Source organism: Squalius cephalus (assembly GCF_949319135.1).
Source record: "Squalius cephalus genome assembly, chromosome: 3".
NCBI lineage: Eukaryota > Metazoa > Chordata > Actinopteri > Cypriniformes > Leuciscidae > Squalius > Squalius cephalus.
The window spans coordinates 58,699,238-58,727,081 of record NC_137124.1 but is presented as its reverse complement, the minus strand read 5'-3'; the positions used below and the strand labels follow the sequence as shown (position 1 = coordinate 58,727,081).

The 27,844-nt window shown below is 37.0% G+C and overlaps 1 protein-coding gene across 1 annotated transcript; it reads right to left on the bottom strand.

The window, feature by feature from the left end:
• Nucleotides 1–299: 299 nt before the first annotated feature.
• On the bottom strand, nt 300–27,774 carry spg7 (SPG7 matrix AAA peptidase subunit, paraplegin). The gene is made up of 17 exons (XM_079864983.1): nt 26,412–27,774; nt 24,226–24,325; nt 24,002–24,085; nt 22,519–22,760; nt 22,287–22,426; nt 20,885–20,987; nt 20,675–20,800; nt 18,742–18,904; nt 16,535–16,708; nt 14,329–14,453; nt 12,062–12,164; nt 10,331–10,441; nt 10,125–10,240; nt 8,607–8,763; nt 4,875–5,035; nt 1,732–1,809; nt 300–976 (listed from the first exon to the last, which is right to left on the bottom strand). Exons 1-17 carry the CDS (start codon nt 26,583–26,585, stop codon nt 761–763), a joined length of 2,373 nt encoding a protein of 790 aa, XP_079721109.1. The 5' UTR covers nt 26,586–27,774; the 3' UTR covers nt 300–760.
• Between the last annotated feature and the right edge of the window lie 70 nt (nt 27,775–27,844).

The following is a 27,844-nucleotide window of genomic DNA, read 5'->3' as shown; positions in this document are numbered from 1 at the left end:
TCATGATAATCTATAAATCGTGTTCAGGGGGCGGAGTTTATGTAAATTCTAGGGTTGGTGATGTCACTAACCCGGGAGGAATGTGGTGTAGTCTCTACCAGCCGTTTGTTGTAGTCCTTAAAAAGTGATTTCTTTAAAAGCAAATATCTCCCTTTGCTTTGAACTTTGAGCGTCGTAACTTTGCAGATGTTGTTTATGCTCAAACAGCAACATTACACACTAACTAAAGTTAGAAAAGTCAAATCACATTCAACCACCCCTTTAAGATTAATCACGTTGCTCAGAAAAACTCTTGGACATTGCACACAAATATAATAATTTATTACATATGGTGCAGAATATCCAGACATCACAAGATGACTTCAGACACACTGCTGGCAATGCATACCCGGTCTAACAAAACCGGTCTGAGCTGGTCTGGAAAGACGCTCAACTACTGTTTTAAAAACAGATTTCGTGCAATTCTCAAAGGAGGTTTCTACTACTCTTTAAAAGAGTGATTCCTTGCTGAGAAAAACAGTCTTGCTCTTAAATGCTTGATTGCTGCTTATAAGTTGCCTTTGTTTCTTAATCAAATGACCTAAAGACATTTAAAATATAATTACAGGCCAAAATTATCAGGTCATCGACGAACACGTTGCCATTATTGTTCAGTCAGTCAGATCAGGTCTAACTGGAACATCAAGAGCGAGAACCACAGAAACATTTGGGTTTTTTCTTCCCTTAAAAGCAGAATTTGACAGATCCTGTGTGCTGGCGCTCACGCTGGGCTCAGGTTGATATCGTCGTCCTGCGTGTCTTTGCGTGGTCTCTGGGGCCTGCGGGGCTCGTCTTCTCCAGTGTCCTGCTTGTCTCGTTCGGCCTCCACCCAGCTTTGAGGAGCAATCATCTTTTTGGGTCCAAACGGAGAAGGTCCCAGCAAAGCCTCGATGTCGTCATAGTTGACCACTTCCCTCTCAAGCAGGGCATTAGCCAGCTGGAAAACACAAATCACAGCAAACAAGAACAATAACTGAAGAAAAACTAAATGTTAAATTTGACTTTTTATTTTTGACTACACAGATACTGTAAAAATAAAATTTAAGTACTACTTTTTATTCCAAGGACTACAATCAAAGATCTCATTTATCAAACAAAATCTTTCTTTATTATCTTTTAACTTCGAAAAAAGGTTAATAGATAAATAAAAATAAACTAATAAATTATTAATTTATTTGTACCAAAATGGTACAAATGAAGTGCAGCACATGCAATGACTGCGGTAACTTTAACCATTGAAAGGATACTATGACAAAGATATCCATTTCCTTATTCAAACTGATTTTTTCTCCCATGAATATATGATGAATTGAAGAATAAGACTTGAAGAATAAGAGATGTAAAGATTTTTTTTAAATAGACTGCAGCAATTACCATCCGCAAAATTAATGCACAGTGAAAATACTTCCTTAAAATTTTTCAAGAACTGCACTAACTCTGTCCACACCAGACGCGACAGGACTACAAGCACCAAAATCAATTAAGCGCAACAGCCAATCAGAAGAGTGTGTGGGCGGAGTCTGCACTCACAACCAAATCAATAAAGGTGATTAACCAATAAAGGTAAAAAAAACCTCTGATTAACATGGAAAAGAGGCATTTTATTGCGTGTCGCGTCTGGTTCGAGACACAGTGTTAAGAATTTATCTCAATTTATCTTGCTATGCTAACAAGGATGTGAGCATGTCTTACCAAAATAAGTTTGTCTCTGTTGTCCAGAAGCAATTTCTCTGTGCGCCTGTAGGCCTGTGCTATTAGCAGCTTAGCTTCCTGAACATGGGAGAAAGGAAAATAAATAAATAACCACACACACATATTCAAGATAAATGAGATTTAACACTCACGTAAGCCTCTGTAACATTCAATTTAATTCACTTTTGTTTTTGTATAGCACTTTTCACAATACACATCATTTCAAAGCAGCTTTGCAGAAAGTGCATGAGTCCACATTACAATTTACAGTGATCTGTTATCAGAGGGAACTGTCTAAGTTATGTATTTCAGAAATGTTCATATACAAAATCACAGTTAGCTAAAAATGTATTAATTTAAACAATGTAACAATTTAAGGCAGAGCAATGAGCTCATTGAAGTACTGAATACTTGTTTGTTAACAAATGATTACGACATTTAGAAAACGTAGCATTGGTGCATGTTGATTCATAGTAGGACTGCACAATTAATCGCAATTTCCATGTAATCGCACTTAAATCTATTTGGCTTATCGTGATTTTGAAAAAGCAAAGGCTGTGATTATTTGTTATGTGCAGTAGAGCTGAAGATCTTTGCCCGAACCCGACGGGACCCGACGGGTTTGGTCGGGTTCGGTCGGGTTCGGTCTTAATTTCTATTATTTTACACGGGCTCGGGCCGGGCTCGGGCTCGCGCTTTGGGTTGCGTGGTAAATGAGCGGTCAGGTGATGTGTTTAGATTAGCGTGAAAATGGATCTTGAGGAGGTGAAATGGAGGCTGGTCTCTGAAGGACTTATTTTATTTCTTTGTTACAACTTCCAAGTGGCCTCTAGCTCCGTTAGTCATGAATAAATGATGTTAAAAAATGTATAAATTACTCTTTTTTTTACGAAAGACAAAGGTGCTGCTGTGTGCGTGCGGCGCAGTCTCTTTTTTTCTTTCTCTCCCTTTTCCGCCGAGTGGTGCGTGTGCCGGCTCGCGGTGTGAAGCGCGTGTCCGCGCTTTTCTCCGACACTCTTATCACTGCTGATAGACGGCCTTTTGGACAGTCGGGCTGTAAACGGGTTCGGGCTTTTAAAAAGCTGTCAATCAAAATGTACTTGTCGGGCTCGGGCAAAACTCTGTCGGGCTCGGGCCTTTTTGGGCCGAACTTTTAAGGCCCGATTACAGCTCTAATGTGCAGCTTGTCACTGATGTCAAGATGCTCTGTAAACACTGTGAGTTTGAGTCACTTATAATGTGTATTTGAAAAAGCAACACGTGTCAAACATCTTTAATGCAAAATAATGCAAAAAAGTTTGTTTCCAGAAGAAAATAGCGTCACAGTCCAGCTTAAGTAAGTTCATTGAGGTTTCATTTTTGTTTTAAAGAAGTTATTAATTTAGTTCATATACATACATACATATAAAAAAATAAATAATAAATAAATAAATAAATAAATAAATAAATAAATAAAATAAAATTAATAAAATAATAAATAAATATAAATATATATATATATATGTGGTGGGCATAGATTAATTTTTTTTATCTAGATTAATCTCACTGTAATCTTGGAATTAATCTAGATTAATCTAGATTAAAATGGCTAATTTGAATTCTGCCGAAGGCATTCAGAATATGTGTGTGCTACCCAAATAATGACTAAAGGGCACGTGTTTCTTAAATACAAAGTGACATTTAAAAGAAATTGGAAGAAATGCCAGAGATTTTATTTTTATTTTTTTTAAACTAACATAATAAAGTATGATTTTTTTTTTTTTTTTACTTTGATGAGCATATAAAACAAAACAGCTCCTTGGAAAAAATAAAATGTAGCCTAATATTGTAGTAGTTATAAACAAAGGTCTATTTTTAGTTCAGATTAACATTTGAGGGCAGCAATTTTATTCATAATGTCAAAATAAAACCAACGTAATGTTACTTGAAAGCATTATAGCCTACTATTCCTGCCAAACTTCCATGGTTGCAGTTAGTGTTACTACAGTAAATCCATGGTGAATAATGCAGATCTGTGGACACTGGATAGTTCATTCACGGCACAATGTTTCTTCCTGGCTTACGCAACTTTTTGATCCGTTAATAACGGAGAAATGTGAATGTTTCTCACTAGATCTCACAGCGATGTTATTACTTAAGTAGCGAATTCAAATTATTTATTTCCTGGATCTCTTGATCAAGATCGGCTCGCGCTGCTTTGGTCCAAACTGATAAACAACGGTCCGTCAACCACACAATAACGAGTAGCTCAGTTTCGTTCTGCTTGCATTACGTTTGCCATTTGATGTCGGACAATGTTGTGGTCGCGCCAGCGTCTCTTACATTATGAGCGCGCTTGCCACGCGCAACGCACCTTCATTTGAAATAACGAAATTTTGGTCGTCAGGAAAAATGGTCCAACGAACCGTTCGTTTTGAAAATGCGTACCGAACCGAATCCGTGCTAAAATATCAAGGTGCAAGTCATCATAGCTTGCTTAGTATAGACCCAGCTCCCAACCCAACTTTGAGAATAGATTAACGGCGATATTTTTTTTATCGCCCGATAAGAGTCTCACGTTAACGCAGTACGTTAACGGCCCACCACTAATATATGGAGAAAACCGTGATGTCATAGTCCAGCTCAGTTCAGTTCTTGTATAACAGTGTCAATGCAGGCAGATCAATATTATTATTATTTTTTTTAAATCAATTATATTAAATTAAATGTTACATTTAATGTCCCCAACTAAGCAAGCCAAGCCAATGGCAACAAAGGTGGAAAAAGGCGACAGTGGCAAGGAACCAAAACTCCATCAGTGGCAGAATGGAGAAAAAAACCTTGGGAGAAACCAGACTCAGTTGCTCAGTTCTCCTCTGGCCAATGAACGAACAGTGTATGATTATGATTCAGGCAGAATTATAGGTCAAAAGTCAGATTGGTTTGGAACAATCAGAATATTATCCAGTTCCATCTGGGAATGCGTGTTGTCTACTTCTGCGGGGCATATTTTGCGTGTGTGTGTGAGACGCCCTCTGGTGTTCAGATGGAGCATCATTTACTGCGGATCACAGAGCCGTGCTTCACTGACAAGCTGCACATAAAATAATCGCAGCCTTTGCCAAATCGCGTAGATTAATGTTAATGTATGTTCTCGTACTCACATGGTCCATCTGCTGTTGGAGGCCTTGGCTGAATGGTCTCCGTCCAATTCCTCCCTGATCATCTTCAGGGAAGGACATCTGGCCCACGCTGGCAACCATGCCGTACTGCTTCACCATGGAGTAGGCCACCCGCGTCACCTTGCGTAGGTCATCCTGAGCACCTACGAGGAGTTCATACGTTATCTGGAGTCTGGGACTACCTATACATATTTATGAAGTCAGGTCTGTGTCTGCACACCAATTGACCTTACAACAGTGGTTACTTAACCACGCCTACCGCTAAAACAAAAAGACGTACCAGATGATTTTGGAATAAATACGTCAAATTAGAGCTGCACAATTAATCATTAAACGATTGTGATCTTCATTCAAACACCCACATGATTTTATTCCTAAATAACAGTGATTCTTCAGACTATTAAAGCTTTGACAAGAACGATCACAGCGAACATTCAGATCTGAGTTCTGATCCAGAGAGAGCCGTTGTCATGATATGAAACAACTTCACAAACAGTCTTTTCAACCACACAGAATCATTATTTCTGTCTTACGATCATTCAGATCATCACAGATGTACTGGGATTAAAGTTTATAGTTCAGATACAAACACTGATGTCTACGGTAGCGATCAAAATAGAGGAAATTACTTTTTGAAGGAAACTTGACCCTCCAAATAAAGATTGTATATATTACAGCGTTACACCAGTAGGTGGCGACAAGTAGCGTTAAAAATGTTTTATTTGACATTGAATAATTCAAGAGATTTGTTCAAATATGCATATTAATCCAGAAATGAAACCAGTTAAGTCTTTATGACTAAGTCATTGAATCATTCACTCAACATATTTCAAATGAATTAAATATATATTTTTAAATAGACTGGAGCAATTATTATTGTCATCCTCTTAATTGCATGTTATTTTGTTTAGCTGACTATTCAGAATTGTGGGAGAATCATGATCTCTATTTTTAAAAAACTGTGATTGATTTTTTTTCAGAATTGAGCAGATCTACTTCAAATGCAGTTTTTGACATCATGCATAAATCAAGAAAGCACAAGCTTGTGTATCATGTCGTTATTTGAAATTCTAAATATAATGGCAGAAGACAAGAAAGTAGTTAAATTACAACAGCAAATCTACCCAAGTGTTAAGAAGTCGTCATAAACACTAGGCGCGTTTCCATTACAGATTTGCGCAAAACTTTTGCGATTTTTTCTAAATGTCGACAAAAAACTATTGCGAAATGATGCCGTTTCCATTAACTGATGTTATGCGACTAAAACTTCATTTTTTCCTCTCGCGATCAGTAAAATCATTCCAAAAACCATGAGGTTTATGTACTATATCCCAGCCACTGCACTGGCCATTATTATTAATCGAAGGAGATGTGTGTGTGTTTTCCAAGCATTAATGGTAAGGAACGACCCTTATTATACTCGTGAGCGGCACATATGAGGAGTTTCTGGGTGTTTCTCCCTCATTTCTGCTGCGAGGTCTTGATTCTGGCGTTTGAGGTTTAGAATCCATTATTCCTGTAATTCTTTTGTCTTTTATGAGTTTAATGAAGAACTCTGTCTCGTATTCTGTCCAAACACACCGCGTCGTCTATGTCAGGTGACCTGTAAATGCGCAAAAACTGTTTCCATTGCAGTTTTGCGAAATATTTCTTTTTCGAATTGCCTGAAAAACCCCCTCATGCGAGCGGAAAAACGCAAATGTTTTTTTGCGATAAATGGGAGTTTTTGCGAAATTGACGCGTTTCCATTGGCCGTATTTTCAATTCCCAATTTCAATTTGCGCAATTTGAAGGGTAATGGAAACGCAGCTACTGACATTAACATGCAGAAATAATGTGTACGAACACTTTGCAGATGCAAACAGGTAAATAATGTGTTTCTTGTGTGTATTTTTCTTAAAATAAAGTTAACTGAAAGTCACATTATTTATTACTTTCCAGAGCACCATGTGCACCAGATTACGGCAAGTTTGATCTAGGGATGGGACGGTATGAAAATTTCATATCTCGATTATAGTGACCAAAATTATCGTGATTATCAATATTATCACGGTTTTGTTAAAACGAGATGAAAGTGTTCAAAAAGAAACTGATGTTCACACTAAAAACAGTTCAATATTTGAAAATCAACAAACAACAAATAAAACAAGCAGCTCTATGCACTTTTTTAAGCAATTTTATATTCTTTCTGTGGGATTTCTTTCCTTATAATGACCGTCGTCAATAGCAACGCATTATAGCACAGCACACAGTATCGCAACCATAGACTGTAAAAAATAGATCGCAACGGACGCGCTCTCTCGTTCCATTCAACTTGCCGTCTCCGTTTTTGGACAATTGTTTTGTACGCTGTACAAAATTGATTTATAAACAGGTAAAATTTAAAACAATCTCAATTCAACATGTCCCCGTAATTATGTGGTAAAAAAAAAAAAAATCGGTGTAATAAGTGTACAATGATATTATTATTATTACTTGTTTGAACTTGATCGTTTGTCTTTGGCTCAAAGCCACTTGCTGTGGACTTTTCTTCGCAGAAGCTTCACGTTTATTTCAAGTGATTGATATAAAATATTTCAACTCAAAACAACATTTTGAGCCCAATTATTTCCCAGACGTAGTTTTGGTATTGAGGTCAAAGTTAACTTGACTTGCGTTCGCTATAAACAGTGGGTGATGGTCACACAAGACGACTCGGCAGATCTGAAGTGTTTCCACCCCTATTGTAGTGATCATCCTCGATTAAGTTTCCCTCAGGAATTTAGTAAAAGCCCAAATATGACCACACCTCAGATTTGGTCCTCTTAAAAGGCTGAAAAATCTCCCGAGCACGGTCACTGCCTTCCGCCATTCCTTTTCGAATAAAAAACAACAACAACATTGTGCGCTGCGCCTGCGTCAGACTGTTGCTGGCTGGACAGGATTTACAGTGAGTTATTAAAATCGCGATAATCAAACACGGTTTTAATGATAATTAAATTTTAAACGATAATACTAACCGTCAGTACATTTTATCGTGGTTTATAGTGAAACCGGTAATCGTCCCATCCCTAGTTTGATCCAACGCTTGCATTTACGAAATTACAGACAGACATAATGAACAGAAAGCTTTTAACTAGCCACTCTGGATACCTAGTATCCAAAGGACGTGCCCTAATGCCTTTTAACCATAGACGAAGGAATTTGGCAAAAAGGAGGTGCGTCTGTGTCTGACAGTTCAAATGGCTGATAGCAACAGGGCTTCTTAGTGCAGTGATTTGATTGGCTATTTGGGTTATCAATAATTTTTCTGTCATTCCTAGCAAATAAATATTTCCTACAAGTCAAACTGTGTTTTTCCTCCAGAGGGCGCCCCTGAGCACCAATCAAATCTGCTAATATGATTTCTTAGGTAAATGGAATGGTAAATGGACTGCATTTATATAGCGCTTTCACAGACCTATGGCCACCAAAGCGCTTTACATTGCCTCACATTCACCCATTCACTCACTCATTCACACACCGAAGGCGGTGTCAGCCATGCAAGGCGCCATCCAGCTCGTCGGGAGCAGCTGGGGTTAGGTGTTATGGACACCTCGACTGGAACCGGGGATTGAACCACCAACCTTTCGGTTTGTAGACAATCTACATGAACCACTGAGCCACTGCCGCCCCCTATAAATAGGTACGTATTTATAATTCTCGCATTGATAGTGTGTAGAATAGATGACATACCTGTGGTGACCTTATTGAAGGTGATGGCCTCAGAGGCTCGTCCACCCAAAGCCATGCACATTCTCTCAAACAGCTGCTCTTTAGTGAACAAATACTGATCCTTCGGCAGGATCTGAGCGAAGCCCAAAGCGGCGTTCGTCCTGGGAGCGATTGAAACCTGGAGGACAAGGCCTCAGATCAAAACACCAGCACACCACAATGCAAATATATAATATAATACACTGCCCGGCCAAAAAAAAAGAAAAAAAAAAAGAAAAAATAAGTAGTTGCGGTTTGGATTTAAAAAGGCAAATGAATAAGAGTCTATGATTAGATCATTATTGCCGTGATTATTATGTTTCTAGCATGTTGGTAGCAGTTCTTGACCAACAAGATCTTGACCAAAGACTGATGCACCTCTTGATGGAGATAAATGTTGTGATGTTATTTCCATCAGTTTTTGTTCAAGATGTTGTATTGTCAATGCAAGAGTCCAGCACTCTGTAAAGTCTCCTCCAGAACATCCCAAAGACCTTCAATGAATTTAAGGAGCCGATTCATGTGTGGAAATGACTCTTCATGCTCCTCACAACCATTCTTTCACAGCTTGAGCCTGATGAGTCTTGACATTATCATCCTGGAATATGTTCATGATGTTCTTCATACATGGTTGTTTAAGAAATGAAAAGCTACAAGCTCCATCAATTAGGGCTTGAAGAACTGTTACAAACATATAGAAATACAATAATCACGGCAATAATGATCCAATCATAGACTCTTTAAGTATCCCTGTGGTGTAAATCAAGTTTTTAATGTAGTTTATGTGTCTATGTGGTGTTTTTAATATGCTTTAACACAAACCATGTGTAAATTCATAAGTCGACAGCATTGCTGAGTATTTCCTCCTTAAAACTGCAGTGAACCAAAGACAGTCTCAAAAACACGCTTTGAAATCGCTGGTGTTTCTGACGTCACAAACTACCTTGTAACCAATCAGATCAACGTGTGATCGTCAACCAGTGGATCTCTGAGCTGAGTGAGTGAGTGGAGGCGGGGCTCATTGCATATTCCTAGATCCGCATATACTCAATGAGGCAAGGGTGTCGAGTTACATTCAAGATATTTTAAGGTATGAAGAATTTTTTTTTTTAAAATATGTAATTTTAGTGATCAAAGATGAGTTTTAAGGGATAAAATTATTGACTACAGGGGGACTTTTTAAAGATTTGCCTTTTTAAATCCAAACTGCGACTTTTTTTGCCCAGGCAGTGTATAAATGTATAATACCTAATAATATAATATAGGCACAAAATAATGTAATATATATTCATGTCTTAATGCCACACTGTCTCATTCTTAATTCAAAATAAATTGTTAATTTTTTACTAATATATATATATATATATACCAAGTTGTTATGGTCACGCAGGTTCGTTTACGTATCAAACTCGTGGCCAAGAGAAATAAAGTGAACCGAACATGTCCCCTCCCGGCCACCATACACACACAAGTCTCATGGACCACGTTTACAGCATTTACCTTCATGACAGCTTCGGTGTGTTCTAGCAGCCATCCGACTAAAGCATGACCAGACTCATGGAAGGCCACCACCCTCTGCTCTTCTTTAGACAAGATTTTACTCTTCTTCACACTCCCTGCACGTCACAAACAACATCAAACAGATGCTGACTGCGCAGAAACCTCTGGGGTAACATCACAGCACAGTGTTTTTAGGAGCTGAATACCTGCGATGACTCTTTCCACAGCATATTCAAAGTTAAAGGTGTCGATGGACTTGAAACCCTCTCTGGCAGCGTGGAGAGCGGCTTCATTGCAGATGTTGGCGATATCGGCCCCTGGAAAACATGAACAACGTGGCAGATGTGGTGTCAGGTAGTGTTAATTTTGTCAGCTATATTTTTTTTATTTATTTAGTCAGTCTTAGTCCTATGTAAGCTTGTTTCCACCTCAGAATAAAACAATTTAAAAGATAATTGTGACTTTATTTCTCAGAATTGGGAGATATAAAGTCAGAATTGCGTGATATAAAGTCGCAATTGTGTGTTATAAAGTCCAATTATTAGGAAAAAAAGACCTTTTTCCTCAGAATTGTGAGTTTATATCTCACAATTCTGACTTTGTAACACGCAATAGCGAGTTTATATCACGCAATTCTGATAAAAAGTCAGAATTGCGAGATGTAAACTCGCAATTGTGAGAATTGTGAGATAAAAAACACAAAAACAACAAAACATTTTTTTTATTTTTTATTCTGTGGCGGAAACAAGCTTCCTTATAGTCCTGTCAAATGTACTTTTTAGTTTATCAAATTTAGTTAATGTCATATTTTTGTTCAGCCAAGTTTTAGTCGACTAAATGTCTGGCCATTTTAATGCAGATTTAGTCAGGGAAAACCTTTTTGTAATGCTGCATGATGTTTAAATTGATAATCATGATTATTTTGGGGATATTTAATTTTATTTTATCAATCAATAAATTCCACTTGAAACAAACCTTGTTGTATTATTTTAATTTAATACTGTGAAGCTGCTTTGATACAATCTGTATTATGAAAAGCGCTATACAAATATACTTGACTTGACTATTTTGCTCAAAATTATAATCGCAACGATTGTTGTCATTTAAGAAATTTATTTTCACATTTCATCAGTTAATGCACTCTTTCACATAAGCACAAATCACGAAAATGTCAACTCATATGCATGGTTTATTTGATCTCATCTAGTTTCCCGATTTATTATAGGCTATTTATCATATAAATTTTATGAAAACAGGCAAAAAAAAGAAACTTATCTCAAAAATTAAAACGGTGAAATTTCTAATAGTAATTCCAACACTAAAACAACAGCATAAAAGACTGTATTGCCACACAGAGGTTGTGTAAGTGCATTTATTCAGCATCAACAATCGCAAATATAGCCGAGATTCATGTTTGGATTTATTACAGTTCATCGCTGAGAAGGTTTGACGGCAGATTTAGTCGCAGTAAACAGCGCGAGTGGATCGTGAAGAAACAGAACTCAAAAACAAAAAAAAGTACATGTACTGCGTTAGACTAAACTGGGAAGGGTCATAGCACTTACATGTTGTCCTATTGTTAGTTTAACTGCTTCTATTGTTCTCCTCATTTGTAAGTCGCTTTGAGTAAAAGCGTCTGCTAAATGATTAAATGTAAATGTAAAACCTGGCAGATCCTTTTAAGAGAAAAGATTTGATTGGGGGATTTAAGCTAGTTAGATCTGGCAACCGCAAGAATGTCTACGATCTATTTTTCGCCTACGATATTGCATGTTAATATAGTCACAGTTATCGTTTATTGACCTTGGTGTCGTCTTGTCATCGTCTCGTCTTAGTCATGAAAAAAAAGGTTGTTGACGAACATTTTTTCATTAACGAAATTAACATTAACTTAGTGCCAGGAGATTATACAGTCACATGGTCAAAACATCACTGACCGCTGAAGCCGGGGGTAAACTCAGCCAGACGCAGCGAGTAGAAGTCCGCCGGCTTCGTCAGCTTCAGGATCTTCAGGTGTTGCTCAAAGATCTCCTTCCTCTCCTAGAACACAATCAGCAAGAGTAAGTATTGAATATTTGATGACGGGTTGTTCAGTTATTGAGAATTAACCCACTCCTGAGATGGTAATATGGATAATATGGAAGTGGAGTGGTCATTAATTTTCAATAACTCAACAGACAATTATTCCACGTATTCTACGATTTCCACCACACATACACTACCATTCAAAAGTTTGGAATAATTACGTTTTTTTTTAATTTATTTTTTTTTTTTTTTTTTTTTTAAGGCGAGACACGGCAGGCAAAAACATTGTTTTTTTTTTACTGGTCAATTTTGAGATTTTTGGATATTTGTCTTCAATAACATGTCTTCTTTCAGACTTGTGGTGAAAAAAAGTCCGAAATACACATTTAGGTCTTTATTTTACACACTTTGTCTGTTTGCGTCTGTAGATTTCTCATAAATTCAACAAAAGTTGGCGTTCTTAATCAACACGCTGCTCCGCGATCTCTGTCTGCTCCTGTCATCACACACACCGTTAGAAAGCTCTCTCTCTCCTGTACAATGCTGTCGGATCCAAATATGGTCATTTCCTTTTTATCAGCAACCAATCGTGAAAGTAAAAGGGCTGAAAGCGCAATCTCATTGGCTGATGATAAATCTTTAAAGCCCGTTTTCTCAAAATGACTTTTCTCTCCGAAATCTCCACTTCAGTCGCACCGATATACACCAAACTCTCCAGTCTCGCACCTAGTTATATTATGAAGACATTTACAGAAGGATTTGTAAATATATTATTCCTAGCCTGATTTATATCACATTTTATTCCAAAAAACATGGCGAAAATCATTTAAGGCTATTGACAGTATATTCTGATTTACCGGATAACAAAAGTAGATATCCATAAATCCCTCTGTAATTTTTTCCCATCTAATATGTGAACACAATGAAAAAATAATTTTTAACCTGGCTTTATCCAATACTCAGATTTCGTTTTTTAAAATATATGCATATTAGCACATATTTAATTAGATATTGCCTAATTTGCATATTTAAACATTAAATTACAGAAAACTTGTAATACATTTTTTTCTCATCTTAATGTAGGTAATCAACTGGGAAAGTTTCATGGTGATATCTGCTAGTTAAAAATGTTACCCTATTCACCTGTAGTGTCTCGCCTTGAAGTCTTTTATTCTCACTAAGGCTGCATTTATTTGATCAAAAATACAGTTTGTTTGTTTTTAACGCTTCTGTGGACATTTCCATGGTGAGAAATTCATGGTAAAACTGTTTCAGGTTTTTACAATTTATCTTTTGGTTAAAAACTCTAAAACTATATATGGTTTAACTGTTTAAAATTTCTTCAAAAGAGTTAACCGAGTCATTTTTTTAAAAATCTTTGTTAATGTTAGTAAGAAAAAATTCAGCTGTTCATTTTTGGTTCATGCTAGTGTTTTAATTAATGCTAAAAAATACAACTTTTGATTTTAATAATGTATTAGTAAATGTTGAAATTAACTAACTAAGATTAATAAATGCTGTAGAATTATTGTTCATTATTAGTTAATGAATGTAGTTACTAATGTTAACTAATAAAACCTTATTTCAATAATAGGTAACACTTTACAAAAGTTTCTTATTATCAATGTTGAAAACAGTTGTGCTACTTAATATTTTTATTAATAATTTTAATATTATAGAAAGTGCAGTGTCCAGCATTCATTTAAAATAGAAATATTTTGTAACATTATAAATGTCTTTACTGTCACTTCGGATCAAATAAATGCATCCATGCGTTAAGTATTTTTTTATTAAATCCTACTTACCCTAAAATGTTGTGCCACGGTTTCCACAAAAATATTAAGAAGCAAAAACTAGGAATAAATTACACTTTACTATATATTCACATAGAGAACAGGTGATTTTGAATTGCAATTTTTTTTTTTTTTACAATTTTACTGTATTTTTGATAAAATAAATGCAGCCTTGGTGAGCAGAAGAGACTTCTTTCAAAAACATTTAAAAATACATTAGTGTACATTTGTTTATCTCAGGACATTTATCAGGATTTGCAGCCCAATTCACCATTACCAGATTAAAAGTCTCCAGAAAGAGCGCAGAGAAGTGATTTACAAATGTAATGCAAATCTTCATAGTCAAATCACCAATCAGAATCAAGAGTTCTGTGGCCCTTCGTTACCTGAAGAGTTGGCAGGTCGATAAATATGTGCCGATCGAGCCTGCCTGGTCTCATGAGAGCGTTGTCCAGAACATCTGCCCGATTAGTGGAGGCCAGGACAATCACATGATCTGTGGTTCCCATTCCTAGACGAGAGAGATGGAAAACGTGTTGATAATCACAGATTAAAGGTCACGTGTTCACTCGACTCGTTCAAATTCTTACTATGGATGTGCGTCACAAATAATTTAATTAAAACGGAGATTTTGAAACTTATGTAAGAAAGTAACTTAATAGAAAGTTTAAAAGAACAGCATTTATTTGATTATTATTATTTTTTTATCAATTTAATGAATCCTTGCTGGATAAAAGTATAGATTTTTTTTTTTTTTTTTTTTTTACGCCAAACTTTATCATTGGTTTCAACAAAAATCTGAAGCATTACAACTGTTTTCAACACTGATAATAATTATAAATGTTTCTTGATCATCAAATCATCATATTAGAGTGATTTCTGAAGGATCATGTGACACTGAAGACTGGAGTAATGATGCTGAACATTCAGCTTTGATCACAGGAATAAATTACACTTTACAATATAATAAAATTAGGGCTGTCAAACGATTAATCGCGATTAATCGCATCCAAAATAAAAGTTTGTTTACATAATATATGTGTGTGTATGGAGTATAATTATTTTCTATATATAAAAACACACACATGCATATATATTTAAGAAAAATTTGTTATTTATATATAAAATATTTATATATAATATAAAATATATATAATATAAATATATATACACAGTATATACATGCAAATATTTCTTAAATATATACATGCATGTGTGTGTATTTATATATAGAAAATAATTATACACCGTACACACACATATATTATGTAAAAACAAACTTTTATTTTGGATGCGATTAATCGCGATTAATCGTTTGACAGCCCTAAATAAAATATAAAACACTTATTCTAAATTGCAACAACAATTTTACAACATTAGTGTTTCGGCTAGATATTTGATCAAATAAATGCAGTCTTGGTGAGCAGAAGAGACGTCTTTCAAAAACAAATAAATCAAGCTTTTAACTCATAGTGTGGGTCATTTACATGCACTGTGCTCGACTTGCACTATGATCATTGTACATTAAGCGTTCACTTGATCATCAGCTCCAAATATGGATACATTTATTAAAATCAACTGAACAAAGGCAGTGCAGGACCATTATATACAAACTCAATAGCCTATTATAAACACAATTCCTCAAGTAAAAGTTAAGTCTACACATGTGGGAGGAAACGACATGTAAGGTCTGAGGTAAAATTATTTTAGCTTTTGTGTCTCGAAATAATTTATTACTTCTAATATGTACAGTAATTGAACAAAGCCTTTGTAAAAGATATGAAGCAAAACAAATAATAGTGTAAAGGTAACACTTTACAATAAGGTTCATTAGTTAACAATTGTTAATAATGAGCTGCACTTTATACAGCATTAATTAATCGTTGTTAATGTTAAGATTTTAACATTTACTAATACTTTATTAAAATCTTGTTAACATTAGTTAATGCACTATGAACAGCTGTGTTATTATTAACCAACATTAACAAAGATCAACAAATACAGTAACAAATGTATTGCTCATTTAGTTCATGTTAGTTTATATATTAAATAATGAACCTTATTGTACAGTGTTACCAATGTAAACAACTAGTATTTTCAAAGTCGACAAACAGCAGCATCATCGCTCAGTCGACTAGTCTTAAATCTACACATGTGGGAGAAAACGAGGTCTGAGGAAAAATTATTTTATTTTATTTAGAAATCATTTATTACTTCTAAAAATGCACAGTAACTGAACAAAGCCTTTGTAAAAAATAAATAAATAAAAATAGCAACTAGTATTTTCATTGTCTTACCGTCCATCTCCACAAGAAGAATTTATTAAATTTATTAAAATCAACTGAACAAAGGCAGTGCAGGACCATTATATACAAACTCAATAGCCTATCATAAACACAATTCCTCAAGTAAAAGTTAAGTCTACACATGTGGGAGAAAATGACATGCAAGGTCGAAATGGCTCCAAATGTGTTTTGAAATAATCTATTACTTCTATAAATGCACAGTAACTGAACAAAGCCTTTGTAAAAAATAAATAAAAAATGAAGCAAAACAAATAATATAAACAACTAGTATTTTTCATTGTCTTACCGTCCATCTCCACAAGCAGCTGATTGAGGGTTTGCTCTTCCTCGGTGTTTGAGAATCCAGACATGTTGGTGGAGCGTTTCTTCCCCACGGCGTCGATCTCATCGATGTAGACGATGCATGGAGCTCGAGCTCGAGCCTCTTTAAACAGACTTCGCACTCTTGCGGCACCAAGGCCTGGGCGGGGAAAGATCGCTCAGATTTAAATATTAATGGCAATGGCATTCGAATAATAATCTCTATTTAGAGCTGGGCGGTATGACCAAAAATCCATATCACGGTATTTTTCTAAATTATACCGGTTTCACGGTATGATGGTATTTATTAATTTTTCCAAGCATGCCTGGGTGTTAACCACATTTTCTACTGCTTGAGAGAGGAGATACTGCAGTAGATTGACTTAGAATGCCCTATTTTACTGTCATGAGTGAATATTGTAGAAAAAAAATCCACACAAGTATTATTAATGCAGGTTTGCAAGGCTGTTTACTGAGAGCTGCCAGCAGGAGGCGCTGTAGGAGCGGCAGAAACAGCGGTTTCCACGGTAACGGCTCATAAACAGCTTTATCAGGAAAGATAAAGAAAGATTCAAATCGAAATAACATGAAAACTTTTCTAAAGACCGTCAGTTCACTTCAGATACGCTCATATAAAAACACCCGCGCCGCGCTTTGACTTTGAAACGTGCAGTGCTCATGTTTATTCAACGATGTCAACGCCAACCACAAATAGATTTTCCAAAAGGCAGTGTTGATATTGTGAATGTATGGGAAACACTGTAATATAATTTGACAGCTATCAATTATAGTTTAACATCTCCATTCTTCACAGTCACGCTCAGTACACACACAGCTGAGCATCACCACAGTGCAACAGTGAAAAGACGCTCTCAAACAGTGTCGCGCCGCGCTCCCAACGTTGTTAAAGCGACATACAACGCCGGTATTGCGGTATATTCAAAATTCATATCACAGGGTTCCCACACCTTGGTTATTCAAATTCAAGGACTTTCCAGGTCCAATACCCTCAAATTCAAGGACTTAATAGGGGAACACATTTGTTGTGTCGAACAACAAACGTTGAGGTACCATCGTAGAGTAGTTTCGTGCGCACGTGAACATCATGGCAATGTACAACACAAAGTGCGTCACGCGGGAAACACTTAAAGGAGAACTCCGGTCAATTTTAACATTGAGCTCATTTTTTTGTAAATTTGGAGTGCTGTCAGTACAGAGAACAACGACAAAAATCGGTGTTGCCTACACCGTGTTATCCTCTTTTTAAAATTTGCACCCTGTTGACTTCAATGGGGCAAGTTTTAAACCTGCTTTTAGCCTCTTAACATCCTTGATGTGTCATTACAAGTGCACAGGTCATGTGAGTGATTCCTTCAGAGTGAACACGGTGAGTCTGACTGCAGTAGATGTGAAAGATATGAATAAAAATGATATTTATTTAGCCAGCGCTCATACCTGTATTTACATCCTGTTTTCGGCCGAAGTCCATAGTAATCGATTGTCGAGTTCACGCGCATTGGTTTAGTACCTATGATCATGCGCCCGAACTCGACAATCGACTACTGTGGACTTCGGCCGAAAACAGGATGTAAATACAGGTATGTGCGCTGGCTGAAATAACATCATTTTTATTCATATCTTTCACATCTACTGCAGTCAGATTCACCGTGTTCACTCTAAAGGAATCACTCACATGACCTGTGCACTTGTAATGACACATCAAGGATGTTAAGATGCTAAAAGCAGGTTTAAAACTTGCCCCATTGAAGTCAACAGGGTGCAGATTTTAAAAAGAGGATAACACGGTTTAGGCAACACCGATTTTTGTCGTTGTTCTCTGTACTGACAGCACTCCAAATTTACAAAAAAATGAGCTCAATGTTAAAATTGACCGGAGTTCTCCTTTAACGTAACGCGTAAATGCGCGTAGCTAACGAAAATCAGGCAAGCGCTAGTATGCATAGGCCACGAAGTAACACATTAGCGGACCGGAGGGAATAATATGGAATTTTTTTCCAGAAAACTTCTTGCACAAAATAAATTCAAGCACTTTTTCGATTTTTTTTTTTCAGATTCACAAGCTTTCAAGGATTTCAAGGACCCGTGGGAACCCTGATATCATAACAAAAATAAACACGGGTGTTCGGTATGAACCGGTATACCGCCCAGCACTACTCTAGCAGTCTTATTTACCTCCAATCACCTCCACAAACTCTGACCCTGCCATGGCAAGGAAGGGCACCTGAGCTTCGGTCGCCACTGCTTTAGCAAGCAGGGTTTTCCCACAGCCAGGGGGTCCCAGGAGCAGAGAGCCTTTCGGCACCTTGGCCCCAAGCTGAAGGTATCGGTCTGGATTCTTCAAAAGAAAACAATTATCGTTAGTTTTCTTCATACGCGCGAGTCTATGGCAGCCCATGGAAACGTCTGCGGGAAAGTTATGAAATTTGGCACACAGATAGAGGACAGTCTGAAATGTTACCATAGCAAATTCGGAGTCTCTAACTCAAACCCTCTGGCGCCACCTACTGTCCAATTTGCACTCACGTTTATGCAAATAACTTTTGAATCGTAAGAGATAGAAACAAAATAATTTGAACTCTGATTTCTTTTTGATTTGATACGAATTTTTTTTTTTTTTAACTCTTCCTAGACCGTTAGATCTTCTTCAGACCAAAAGTTATAGAATTCATCAAACTGTGCTTGACAAACAAGCAAAACAAATTTGACCATAAGAACTAGAATTGAACCATAAGGGCTAGAAACATTTTTTATTTATTTCATTGATTAGATTGCACCATGTGACGTAATTTTCCTGTCATGAAATTTATTTAGCTATTTTTAATTTTCTGAAAAAACTTCTTTTTTTTCAACTCCTCCTAGACTGTTGCTTCGATTTTCACGAAAATGTAATTACATCATGTTCAGACCATGCAAAGTTACAGAATTCAAGTTGATTCATCAAACCGTGCTTGAAAAATGAGAGAACGAATTCGACAGAGCACGCCAACTTGGACGTCTCTAACTCAAACCATCTAGCGCCACCTACTGTCCAATTTTGCACTCACGTTTATGCTGATAACTTTTGAACCATAGGTGCTAGAAACAAAATATTTTTTTCCTCCGATTCCTTTGATTTGATCTGAAAAAACTTTTTTTTTAAAACTCTTCCTAGACCATTGGAGCAATTTGCACAAATTTAATTAGATCATCTTCAGACCATGTCGACAAAGTTATAGAATTCGTCCAACAGTGCTTGACAAACGAGCTAACAAATTTGATGAGGAGCACGCCAAATCGAACGTGAGGCTATATTTCCACAATTATTCTGACCAAACTTGGTGTGCGTTATGACAATCATGAGACCGGAGGGTACCTGAACAGTTTCGGCACAGTGCTACCGAGTGTTTAGGAGAAATTAAAAATGGCTATTGCCTATAACTTCTGAACAGTTTGACCAAAAAATTATGAGACCAGTCTCTTTAGATTTGGGGTGGCATGCTGAGTTGAACAATATCTATTTTTTGTCGTAAAATATAGAAATGGTTGAATGCATGATTCAATGACTCACTCGTTAAGGCTTTGACTTACTGCCACCTACTGGTGGTTTTAGTTTCATATTTAAGTGATCATTTCTTATTTAAATAAATAATTACTATTTCAATATTCAAATGTTATTTTTAAAACATTAATCTCATAGCATTATTTATGCATTTATAATTGCAGTGCAAATACTTCTAAATGCTGCTTTAGATGCAGCTTCTGTGCCACTTCTGCAGTTGTTGATGCTGATTTTATTTGATTGATAATATACAATAGTGTCTTATTATTTTAACTTAATTTACTGATTAAATATAAAAAAAAATTACATAAAAGATAATGCATACATATAATAACGTTAGATTTTTTTCTTCTAATTTGTTTAGTCAAACAGAACTAAACTAAACTAATTTGTCATTTTACACTAATGACTGTTATAGTGTCCCTATGAACTGATAATGCCACATGCACTCGCATTATGAATTGTGATCTGACACATTTCAGATCGTAGATTCCAGTAAATCTGAGCATGAGTAACGAGAAGATATTTGGAGATAATGTTTTAGGCCTAACTTTCAGATGCCCTTACCTTTAGATAATCCACAAACTCTTTGACTTCCATCTTGGCCTCATGCATACCCGCAACATCTTTGAAGCTTATCCCTTTCCCAGATTTCCCATCGACAATAGTGAATTTAGCCATTTTCAACTGATTCTGGTGGAACAGACAGATGATTTGAAATCACAGAACATTTCATAGTAGTCTCAAACTAAAACAAATGAAGAAGTTGTGACTTACAAATGCACTAAAGCCGCCATCTCGCCCACCCATTCCTGCCAGTCGGAAGATGTACCAAAGGATTGCAACCCCAATGGCAGCCATGCCAAGTGCATAAAGGGCACTGTGGAGGAAAAGAAACTGATCTAGAGGTATTCTGTCATGATAACAGTCGATTTTAAAGTGCCCCAATGATGCTACTATTTTGTTTTGGAGTCTCATTTAATAGGTTTACATGCATATCAGCTCAAAAAACACTTTAATTTTCTCATAATATACATTGCACATCACCTCTTTTCTCATAGTGTCTGAAACGGCTCGATCAAGGATTCAGTCTCTCTAAACCCCGCCTTTCCAGGGGTCTGCTCTGCTCTGATTGGTCAGATGGCTCAGTCTGTTGTGATTGATCTACTCTGCTCTGATTGGTCAGATGGCTCAGTCTGTTGTGATTGGTTTACTCTGCTCTGATTGGTCAGATGGCTCAGTCTGTTGTGATTGGTTTACTCTGCTCTGATTGGTCAGATGGCTCAGTCTGTTGTGATTGATCTACTCTGCTCTGATTGGTCAGATGGCTCAGTCTGTTGTGATTGGTCTACTCTGCTCTGATTGGTCAGATGGCTCAGTCTGTTGTGATTGGTTTACTCTGCTCTGATTGGTCAGATGGCTCAGTCTGTTGTGATTGGTTTACTCTGCTCTGATTGGTCAGATGGCTCAGTCTGTTGTGATTGATCTACTCTGCTCTGATTGGTCAGATGGCTCAGTCTGTTGTGATTGATCTACTCTGCTCTGATTGGTCAGATGGCTCAGTCTGTTGTGATTGATCTACTCTGCTCTGATTGGTCAGATGGCTCAGTCTGTTGTGATTGGTCTACTCTGTTCTGATTAGTCAGATAGCCCAGTCTGTTGTGATTGATCTACTCTGCTCTGATTGGTCAGATGGCTCAGTCTGTTGTGATTGATCTACTCTGCTCTGATTGGTCAGATGGCTCAGTCTGTTGTGATTGATCTACTCTGCTCTGATTGGTCAGATGGTTCTGCTTTGGCAGCAGAAAACAGTATTCTCACAATGTGAACAACACAAACCAAACTCTTCCACTCTCAGCTACAACTACAGTGTTTAAGGGCGGAGCAAAGTAGACCATGTTCGCAGACAGCAAATGAAATCCATAGGCTGGCTTTATGCAAATGAGTTACAAACCTACATAGGTTTGCACAGGAAGTGACACTGGAATTACTGACGACTCGTTTCAGCAGTTCAAAATCGATTTGTCGTGCATTTTGATCTTTAAAACTTTACAGACCTTTTACATTCACAAACAGCTCTATTACACACTGCATGAAATGTAATATTTGAAAAAGGGGCTTTTTTTTTTTTTTTCGCTGGCGAGGTTTGCCTGCTCGGTGTACAGTCCTAATTACTCACTTCCCAAAGAAGCCTGTGCGCTTGTAGTTCACCGGAATTCTGTCTTTGGCATCTATACTCAGTTCTTCTTCTGCTGCTCTGAGCTTCTCCTCAAACTTGTCAATATTGGCCACCTGCATCCGGTACATCAGGGCCAGTCTCTACAACAGACAACAGGACAATAATGGATTTGATAGCACCATAATGATAACAATTATTTTAAAATCATTAAATCTGATGTGAAATGACGTACAGGTCTTCCGAAGATGACTGCACCGGGGTGAAGGTAGATCTCGACGATGTCGCTCTCTGGCACCACCTGTACTCGCGACACCTCTCCTTTGGCCAGCATTTCATTTACAAAATCATTCCAGGATATGTTTCCGCCACTGGTATTGATGGAGTTGAGCAAGCTCATGATGACAGCGATAATAAAAAGTGTGCGCAGTCGCTCCCTATACATCTGATCCTCCTGCTCTCGTCTCTTTTTCTCTTCTAGGAAAAAAAAAAAAGCAAAGTGTGCATGACTAATTTGGCATGAAAGTATATCTGGCTGTCTGAATATTTGAGTTGGTCAACAAATTGCATAATCGACTGCTGTCTCAGTTAACCTGATGTGATATTTCAAAGAAATTGGACAAATAAACACAATAGAAACAAATGAAATAGTGCTTTGAAATAGTGTTTTTCAGGTGCATCTAGTCTAGTGTTCAAATAAAATACAGTTTTATTAGGCTGCTGTCACTTTAAGACCTAAAGCACAGATCTAATTTACACACCACATTTCTTTCCCAACTGTTTACATTTACTTAATAACCGATTGCTAACATTAATACTCAGCAAAATGGGCATTTTGACACGCAAGAACACGTAAGCACCGAATTCAGTTCTCTTGTGCAGTTTATTGTGCTTTTAATAACTTCAAGCACATTAAGCTTTTTATTTTCACATTAATTTCTTTAAAATCTAACATGTCAGTAACTTTAAGCAGTCCTGCGCTGCGTGGATACATTTACATCCATCCATTCTGATTGGAATACAGTCAGAAAACATTCACGAAAACAGTTCTAAACGAAGCTGTCGTTGAATGAATCGTTTGAGTAAATGATTCAATAACCCATTTATAAAGACAGACATTTGCTTCATTTCACAAACATGTATTCATTACTTTAATGAGCTCATCGTATCTGCCTTAATACATTTTTAGCTAACTGTGTTTTGTATATATACATTGTATATATACATATAAATTTGTATATATACATTCCTGAAATACATAATTAAGACAGTCACCTCTGACAACAGATCAATCTAAATTATAATGTAGACATGCATTTTCTGTACAGCTGTTTTGAAATATGTATTGTGTATTTGTATTTGAAATATGTATTGTGAACATATATGTGAATTGAATTTCTGAATGAATCAGCTGTTTGAAACAAACCCTTTGAATGAATGATTCAATGTTGCGAATGTCTTTTCTTCACTATTGTGATGCGTAACGGCTTCTCGAACAAGAACAAATGTAGGACAGGACTAAATTTCGTCATTGGGAATTGATGGTTGTCATTTGCTATTGCTGGATCTTATGTGCGTGACAGGTGTCCCCACCCTCGCACCAGTAAACACGTCATTATACCCTTCAGGGTGATAAAACACTTTGTTTTGGGATCCTGATTACTTCTACAAGGTATATTTTGTGATGTAAACCACTGCTTCAGAAATTAACAAAATACCTTCATCCTCCTCTGGGGTCTTCCCTTTACCACCCTCTTTCTTTTCATGTCTTCTGTTGGATGTGCTGAAATAATGAGTAGCTCCTGAAAGATGTGAAACACATTCCCATTATGCAAAGCACCAGGAAGACTGAATCAGAACAAGCTTTAAGATTAATAAGAAGTCAAGAGCTCTGCATCACTACTTTGTCTGGTGAAAACATTCAAATAAACCAACTACTTACCTAAAAGTTTCCACAGTTTCATAGGATTTGTGACCAATTTGTGGCGACTATGGAATTCAAGTCCAATAAGCCTTGGGATTAAAGGCTTTGCCAAAATGTTCTGTTGAAATGATGGAAACTTGATTAATCATCCAAGTAACGTCAAGGGCATGCATAATCATAGACAAATAAACTGGCCAATATACAGGCCTTTTGATATTACCTGGTATTATTATAATCAACCTGCAAGTTCCCTTTTGGCCAAAATCTAACAGACTAGACTCAAATTGACTTAAAGGGACAGATGCTATGAAGTGCAGTGATGTTAAAGGGATAGTTCACCCAAAAATGAAAATTCAGTTATTAATTACTCACCCTCATGTCGTTCCAAACACGCACGACATTCGTTCATCTTCGGAACACAAATGAAGATATTTTTGATGAAATCTGAGAGATTTCTGTCCCTCGATTGACAGCTACGCAACTACCACTTTGACACTTTTGATTGAAAAACGAATCCATGTGAATTGAGCGGTTTAGTCCAAATTTTCTGAAGAGACACGGTCGCTGTATATGATGAACAGATTTAATTCAGGCTTTTTTTCCACAATTTAAACATTCATCAACTCACACATTAGTTGTGGTAAACAGAAGCATGTTCACTTGACGTACGAGAACCAATGAGGATCATTCTCGTGTTAGCATGTTTTAAGCTTCCACAGGCTCAGTTGAGTTTCTGTTTATGTTCGCTGATCAACGTTTAAATGTGAATAAAAGCCATTAAATCTGTTCATCATGTAAAGCAATCGAGTCTCTTCAGAAAAATTTGGACTGAACCGCTCAATTCATATGGATTTAGTTTTACTAGTAACTAGGGGTTTGCCGGTTTCAGAATTGGTGATGACGGTTATGACGTGAGTCAAATGTGACGGTTCGTAACATAACCGTCGGGCGGGGGGCGGGGTTCGTCTGTTATAGGACAACTTAGTTTGAATAAACGAGCAGACACTGATTAGTTATTTGATCGCCTAAATTAAAAAATGTATATTTGTGTAGTGTTCAATGTTGTTATCGATAGAGATACGCGGATGGGGTATTATTTAGTCCGCAACCGCATCACAAAACTCATCATCCGCACCAACGTTTTTTGACCAAATTTCAAAGCCACACCCGCCCGCCATCCGCTGATTGTTTTGCGGTCTATGGACGATGCAATGCTCTGCTGATGCGAGCCGCAAGAAAGCCCTTGTCTGTTCTAGAAAGGATGCAGCAAAGATATTTAATGCTAATGTATAAGGCATAGGCCTACGCTGAGTTTCATTCATTTACGACGAGATGCGCTCTAGTTCACAATGCAATGCAAGTGAACGCGGCGCATCGCCTCCATGTCACGGTTATTATATTGTCATTTGCTTTTTATTTATTAAATACATGCAATTGGTTGATGAAATATTTATTAAAATTAAGATACAATTTGTACAAAACGAAATTTGCTTTAAAGAAAGGCTTTTAACAATGCAATGCAAGTGAACGCGGCGCGCTATCGCCTCAATGTCACGGTTATATTGTCTACTATATTTGCTTTTTATTTATTAAATACATGCAATTGGTGATGAAACATTTATTAAAATTAAGATACAATTTATACAAAACAAAATTCGCTTTAAAGAAAGGCTTTCTCAAGAAAAACTTAATGAAGTGGTAAAAATTATGTCTGACAATTTACAACAAAACTTGCGTTGGTACTTGGCAAAGAATCAAATACAGTTGGAAACGACGTAGACCATTAATGACACAGACTGTTAACAATTGTTTTTAATTAGTGTTTAAACATTCTCTATGATAAAAAATGTTTGTAAAAAATATTTTAATAACATGGTTTTGGCGGTTATAGAGATCTAATGACGGTGTTCAACTATAACCGTCGGTCTCACGGTTATATACTAACCGTCACACCCCTACTAGTAACTTTTAAAACCGTCAAAGTGGTAGTTGGGTATACTGTCAATGGAGGGACAGAAAGCACTCAGATTTCATCAACAATATATTCATTGTGTTCTGAAGATGAACGAAAGTCTTACGGGTAAGGAACGACATCAAGGTGAGTGATTAATGACATCATTTTATTTTTTGGCTGAATCCCTTTAACGTCACTGAACTTCATATTAACATAAATAGTTTACTTGGTCGACGTTTAAAAAACCCACCTGAATGCGTCCTGATTTCAGACCTCTTGTGTTTGCAGTCACTAAAGACGAGTGTGAAGTCACATCGCTCTCCAGGAGTTTTCTGCTGGTTTGAAAACAACTGAAACGATTCGACAACGACCAAATTCGTTTGTCGTAACATTTGCTTCCACGCAGCAAAAGTAGCGCTGCCATAGTAAAATCTGGTTTATCGCGTCGCTTGGATCAAAGACATACTATACCAGAACGAATGCCAGCCTTTAATGTGACCTCTTTAAGAGGTGAATTACCACACAACTGCCATGATTCTGCAGGGCTTATCCAACACAGCCAAATATAGCTACTGTTAAATAACAACCGCGTCTTCTACACGGATATTTCGGAAATATACAGAGCAAATATTACGACGTTTACGTAAAATAAAAAAGCTGCCTTGAATGATACAATCACAAGGACATTATAAAGCCGTGAACTCTATTGGTGTTTACCGCACAGGCTCGGGAAACATGTCTGTTGAACTTTCACCTTCGGAATCAGCCAATCAGGAAAGGAAACAGCTCGAGAACGGGCTGACGGGAAATGTGGTTCTACTCGCAGTTGAATAACCAGTAAAACTACAAACGGTTGTAGATGGGGCATGCGCAAAACAAAAAAGAAACACACACTCACACACACAAAAAAAAACATTGTAATCTGAGCTTTAAAATTAAGTTAAAATGTAGTTCCTGGGCGAATAAAAATAAATAAATGATTTTTAAATATATAGGCCTTTTTTCCCCTGGTTGGTCGCCATGTCCGTTTTGTTGTTGTGATAAGATTTAACATCTGATTTGGGCCTGTGTGGTTACATATGTCTTAGTGTTGGGATATGAAGTGGGGGTGCAGAAGATTTGAGTATAACATTCTCTGGTATAATTATGACAAGAACTATCTCAGAAAATAACGTATATGTTCTTTACAGCAGAGGGAGCCATTGCGTTATTCTGCTCTGCGAGAAATCGGTGTCACAAGCTTGTGACGTCAAAGCGAAATTAAAACAAAAACACATCTAAGACACATTTACCCAACAACAACAGTCAATGAAAACAACACGTGCTGTAGCTGATGAGCTCGCAATCCGACAGTTTATAATACTATAAAAACTACGATTTAGATAGCAATAAACAGTTGTTTCAGATTCTAAACTAAGACGGGATAAGGAAGAATAATTAGCTCTGTTCACTCGTATCTTAAAAACCTAACTCAGTCAACTTTACAACATATTCCCACACAGGTTCTCCATTTTCCTCTCACCCAAATGGAGCTCGCAAAAACATGCCACCGTCTACGCCATTATGGCTCGAGATCGCCAAAGAAAAAGAACGCTGAGGCTTCCCTCGGAAGAGCCACAATGGCGCCAGTTTCGCCGTTGCAACGGGGACCAAACAGTGACCGCCCATACGCGTCGACCAATC

Coding starts and splice junctions, on each gene's coding strand:
- spg7 (XM_079864983.1), bottom strand. CDS start 26,585: ATGGCAGCGCTACTTTTGCTGCGTGGAAGCAAATGTTACGACAAACGA. Junction 10,241..10,330: donor TGTGGAAAGAGTCATCGCAG/GTATTCAGCTCC, acceptor TGTGACGTGCAG/GGAGTGTGAAGAAGAGTAAA. Junction 5,036..8,606: donor CTTCAATAAGGTCACCACAG/GTATGTCATCTA, acceptor AACTCCTCGTAG/GTGCTCAGGATGACCTACGC.